We start from the raw sequence: 5,955 nt of genomic DNA on the forward strand, positions 1-5,955 counted from the left end.
TGAACTCCTGGGCTCAAGTGATCCTCCTGCCTCAGCCTCCCAAAGTGTTGGGATTACAGGCGTGAGCCACCGTGCCTGGCCAACATTAGGATTTTCTATTTTTCGAATCACCAAAGGATTTCAGAATGAGGAACACAGGGACTGGGACTCAGGGCCCAAACTCTACCAACATCACTGTTCTGCCCCAGAAACCTCACCTGGGCACATGCTGGAGAGTAACCGAGGGGACAATTTGTACAGAGACTTGGTTCTGGGCACCCTTTGGAAGCTGCGTTGATCCCACAAAAGAGTCCTTACAGGGGGCCGGGCGCGGTGGCTTACCCCTATAAGCCTAGCACTTCGGGAGGCCGAGGCGGATGGATCAAGAGGTCAGGAGTTCAAGACCAGCCTGGCCAGCATGATGAAACCCCACCTCTACAAAAAATATAAAAATTAGCTGGGCGTGGTGGCGGGTGCTTGTAATCCCAGCTACTCATGAGGCTGAGGCAGGAGAATTGTTTGAACCCGGGAGGCGGAGGTTGCTGAGATCATGACATTGCACTCAAGCCTGGAAGACAGGGTGAGAGTCCGTCTCAAAAGAAAGAAAAAAAGAATCCCTATAGGGACTACTTTGGGGTCACAGGTGGGCCTCCTGATGCCGTAGGGACCAGGGTCTGCAATCTGCCTTGCTCCATGGTCAGCTGGGTGAGGTGCTCCTGTGTGTCTCCTCCCTGCAAGGCCACTTGGGTCTCTCAAGTGGACCACGGGCTACACAATTGCAGCATCTGTGCCACCTGTTTGGCATTGTAACACATGCTGGAGGGCCACGTCAGACCCCTCCCAAATTAGAATCAACTGGAGAAAACACCTCATCTACCACCAAGTCTCACAACCTCTGCAAGGCAGCTGTGCGGTGGCTGAAACCTCACTGAACCCAGCCCACACAAGCATGGCTAGAACCAGTTTTCTGAGACTGTTTGCCTATTCCCCCCCCCCCTTTTTTTTTAAAGATAAGGTCTCGCTCTGTCACCCAGGCTAGAGTGCAGTGGCATGATCATGGCTCACTGCAGCCTCCACCTGCCAGGCTCAAGCAATCCTCCTGCCTCAGCTTCCGAAGTAGCTGGAACTACAGATGGGTGCAACCATGCCTGGCTAATTTTTTCAAATTTTTTGTAAGATGAGGTCTTACTGTGCAGGCTGGCTTTGAACTCCTGGGCTCAAGTGATCCTCCTGCCTCAGCCTCCCAAAGTGCTGGGATCACAGGTGTGAGCCACTGCACCCCACCAGTTTCCCCATCTTAATGGGGACAATAAATCCCATCTCACAAGACTGTCACTAGGATTAAACAAGGTGATGTCAATGAAAGCATTTTATAAATTTAAAAATACTACCTATATATAAAAGCACTGTTATCCTTCCAACAATAGTCATAAATAATATGGACCCCAAAGCAAGTAGAAATGGTGAGATGTGGGTGTGGGCAGTGCATGGAAACCCATTTTCTTCTTAGGTAACAGCACTCAACTCCTTCCAGGCTGCTGTGTTTCAAGAGCCTCACTTTTTTTTTTTGAGATGGAATCTTGCTCTATTGCCCAGGGTAGATGGCTAGAGTGCAGTGGCACAATCTCGGCTCACTGCAACCTCTGCCTCCTGGGTTCAAGCGATTCTCCTGCCTTAGCCTCCCAAGTAGCTGGGACTGCAGGCGTGCGCCACCATACCCAGCTAATTTTTTTTTTTTTGAGATGGAGTCTTACTCTGTCGCCAGTGTGGAGCCCAGTGGTGCAATCTCGGCCCACTGCAACCCCTGCCCCCCAGATTCAAGCAATTCTCCTGCCTCACCTTCCCGAGTAGCTGGGACTACAGACACACACCACCACACCCAGGTAATTTTTGTATTCTTAGTAGAGATGGGATTTCACCATGTTGACCAGGATGGTCTCCATCTCTTGACCTTGTGATCCGCCTGCCTCAACCTCCCAAAGTGCTGGGATTACAGGAGTGAGCCACTGTACCTGGCCTAATTTTTGTATTTTTAGTAGAAACCAGGTTTCACCATGTTGGCCAGGCTGGTCTTGAACTCCTGAATGCAAGTGATCCATCCGCCTGGGCCTCCCGAAGTGCTGGGATTACCAGCATGAGCCACCGTGCCTGGTCAAGAAGCCTCATCTTCTGACATAACTTCTGGAGTCCAAATGCCGACTTACTACACCACCCTTGGCCAAGTCATCAAGACCACTGTGGGGGTTTATTCGCTTCCTGACTTCCTGGCTCAGGAAAGTGCCAGTCACTGCTGGACTCATTAGGACAATGGTGGGGTTAACAGCATTTAAACTTCCTCATTGGGCTTTCAAAATGCGCTATCAGCAGGACTTTGAACTATAACCAACAAAGACAATGTAATTACGCAGCAATTTATCAACTTCTCTACCCAGCTCCTTTGACAACCTCAGTGAAAATAGTCTCTGGGTCCCAGTATCTGTTTATATAAGTGGGAGTGAACAAGTGTTTCGAAATACTCATCGCGTAAGAGATCTGCTCTGGGGCTCTCCACTTAGGTCCCCCCTATAAAAGTTGCCATCTTGTCACCATCACCGGAGAAGACAGAAGCTTCAGTGACAAGGAGCCGGCAGTAGAAGGGGTGGGAGAGGATTTCTGAGCCTCTTCAGCAGGACTGACTACATAATTTGTAGGATCTTGGACAAAATAAAAATGTGGGGCCCCTTGTTCAGAAATTAAGAATTTTGGCTGGGTGTGGTGGCTCACGCCACCCAGCACTTTGGGAGGCCAAGGCAGGCGGATCACTTGAGATCAGGAGTTTAACACCAGCCTGGTCAACATGGCGAAACCCCGTCTCTACTAAAAATACAAAAATTACCTGGGCACGGTAGTGTGAGCCTGTCATTCCAGCTACTCGGGAGGCTGAGGCAAGAGAGTTGCTTGAACCTGAGAGGCAGAGGTTGCAGTGAGCTGAGATAGTGCCACTGTACTCCAGCTTGGGTAACAAAGTGAGACTCAGTCTCTTAAAAAAAAAAAAAAATTAAGAATTTCAGGCCATAGGTAGTGGCTCACGCATGTGATCTCAGCACTTTGGGAGGCCAAGGTGAGAGGATCGCTTGAGCCCAGGAGTTCAAGACCAGCCTGGGCAGATTTTTGTAGAGAAGTCATCTCTACAAAAATTTAAAAAATAAAAAAAATTAGCTGGGTGTGGTGGTGCGCACCTGTACTTACAGTTACTCAGGATGCTAAGGTGAGAGAACTGCTTGAGCCCAAAATTTCAAGGCTACAGTGAGCTATGATTATACTACCGCACTCCAGCCTGACTCCAGTCTCTGTCTCTATTAAAAACAAAGGCTGGGCGCAGTGGCTCATGCCTGTAATCCCAGCACTTGGGGAGGCTGAGGCGGGCGGATCACGGGGTCATGAGATCGAGACCATCCTGGCTAACAGAGTGAAATCCCATCTCTACTAAAAAATAGCAAAAAAATTAGCCGGGCGTGGTGGCGGGCACCTGTAATCCCAGCTACTCAGGAGGCTGAAGCAGGGAGAATTGCTTGAACCAAGGAGCTGGAGGTTGCAGTAAGCCAAGATCGTACCACTGCACTCTAGCCTGCAAGAGAGTAAGACTGTCTCCAAAAAAAAAAAAAAAAGAAAAAGGCCGGGCACAGTGGCTCATGCCTGTAATCCCAGCACTTTGGGAGGCCAAGGTGGGCAGATCACCTGAGGTCAGGAGTTTGAGACCAGACTGACCAACATGGAGAAACCACGTCTTTACTAAAAATACAAAAAATTAGCTGGGTGTGGTGGTGCATGCCTGTAATCCCAATTACTTGGGAGGCTGAGGCAGGAGAATCCCTTGAACCCAGGAGGTGGAGGTTGCGGTGAGCCGAGACTGCACCATTGCACTCCAGCCTGGGCAACACGAGTGAAACTCCATCTCAAAAAAAAAAAAGGAAAAGGAAAAGAAGCTTCCACTTCTTCTGATTCTTCAGGCTTGCTTATGCTACTGTGGATTTTTACAGCTCTTTTCCCCTTTCTGGACTTCTTCTCCCCTCTATGAATATCTGGCAAACTCCTCCTCGTCCTGCAAGGCCCAGTCAAGCATTGCTTTCTACATGAGTGTCTTTGATTCTACCACCCTGGTTAGACCATCACTGCCTTCTTTATGCCAACGCTGATTTATTTTTTATTTTATTTTATTTTTTTTAAGATGGGGTTTCACCATGTTGCTCAGGCTAGTCTTGAACTCCTTAGCTCAAGTAATCCACCCATCTCAGCTTCCCAAAGTGCTGGGATTGCAGATGTGAGCCCCTGCACCAGGCCCCCAAAGCTGATTTCTACATTCTCTTGCCTGGCACCTGGAAAAGGTACTGTGGTGTAGATCTGTCCAGCATCCTCTTCTCCCTTACTCCGGTTGTAGCAACCCCTCTTTTTTTTTTTTTTTTTTTTTTTTTTGAGACAGAGTCTCGCTCTGTCACCCAGGCTGGAGTGCAGTGGCCGGATCTCAGCTCACTGCAAGCTCTGCCTCTTGGGTTCACGCCATTCTCCTGCCTCAGCCTCCCCAGTAGCTGGGACTACAGGCGCCCACCACCTCGCCCAGCTAATTTTTTGTATTTTTAGTAGAGACGGGGTTTCACCGTGTTAGCCAGGATGGTCTCGATCTCCTGACCTCGTGATCCGCCCGCCTCGGCCTCCCAAAGTGCTGGGATTACAGGCTTGAGCCACCGCGCCCGGCAACCCCTCTTTTTTTATGTGGTTCTGCCTCCCTGGCCCCAGGGGTTATCAATCCTAGCACCCAGCCACAGTGACTGGCCCTGAATGGGCATGTGACCCTAGCTGGGGTGATTAGAGGCCTTCTAGGGACTGTCTGGCTTCCCTGGATGTGATGTGCTCTGTCTTTCCCCTAGGGTTTCTAAGCTGGGGAGATGTAAACCTGGGTCACCTCTGCCCATGCACTGTGCCCCACCTCCCCACAGAGAAGGCCAGCCCACAGGCAGCAAAAATGAAGCAAACACACAAAAAAGGCAGAGCCAAGAGATGGAAAAGAGGCCGGGAGCGTTGGCTCATGCCTGTAATCCCAGCACTTTGGGAGGCGGAGGTGGACGGATCACCTGAGACCCACCTGGCCAACATGGTGAAACCCCATCTCTACTAAAAATACAAAAACTAGCCAGGTGTGGTGGTGCATGCCTGTAATTCCAGATGCTTGGGAGGCTGAGGCAGGAGAATTGCTGAACCCAGAAGGCGGAGGTTGCAGTGAAAGAAAGATGGAGAAAGTCCTGATGTCCTGATGCCATCACTCAATACCATCAGTGATCCCACCACCATTAGCCAACAGATTCTCTTTTTTGTAGAAAGCAACTTGAGTTTGGTTTCTTATCATGAACGCAAAGAGTTGATAATAGACTACAGTTGTATTTCCAGCATCTTTTGTTTCTCCTACCGGACAGTGAGCAATTTGAGAGTACAGCCCCTACCCTGACCTGTCCCCATGTCCAAGCAACCCAGCCAAGGGCCTGGCATGCAGCGATGGAATATTATTAAATCACCTGGACTCTACTCACCTCACACCTATAGCAATTTTCATGGAAGTTTCTTCCCATGCACTCGATTTTGAAGGCATCTTTCCCATCCCGAGGAATGATGGGATTTTCACAGATGCTGCAGACGGGGGCGAATTTCCTAGAAGCAAAGAAACCCATGCTTGGGAGGCGTTCATGCCACAACCACATAAATTAATTAGCTGTCAGAACTCGGGCTGGCTGGTGTTCACCTCCTGAGCTATTTCAGTCCCGTTGCTATGGGACTGCACTAGCAGCTATAAGCAGAGATGTCTATTTCTTCCTGGCAGGAGCAGGTGGAGAGACCTGTGTAATGAGACCTGGTTTCCCAGCATCACTGGAGATTGTCTGAATTGAGAACTGTGTTCAGTGGGGCTGGGACCCATCTCATCTGTCTTTTTTTTTTTTTTTTTTTGAG

At 49.6% G+C, this 5,955-nt stretch overlaps 1 protein-coding gene across 1 annotated transcript in view; it reads right to left on the bottom strand.

Moving 5' to 3' along the window:
• Positions 1–4,617: 4,617 nt before the first annotated feature.
• FBLIM1 (filamin binding LIM protein 1) overlaps positions 4,618–5,955 on the bottom strand; it is a 21,484-nt gene continuing 20,146 nt past the window's right edge. The window contains 1 exon segment of the mRNA XM_026448298.1: positions 4,618–4,691. Within this exon segment, the coding sequence (XP_026304083.1) occupies positions 4,618–4,691 (74 nt within the window).

Source organism: Piliocolobus tephrosceles, chromosome 1 (genome assembly GCF_002776525.5).
Source record: "Piliocolobus tephrosceles isolate RC106 chromosome 1, ASM277652v3, whole genome shotgun sequence".
Lineage (NCBI taxonomy): Eukaryota > Metazoa > Chordata > Mammalia > Primates > Cercopithecidae > Piliocolobus > Piliocolobus tephrosceles.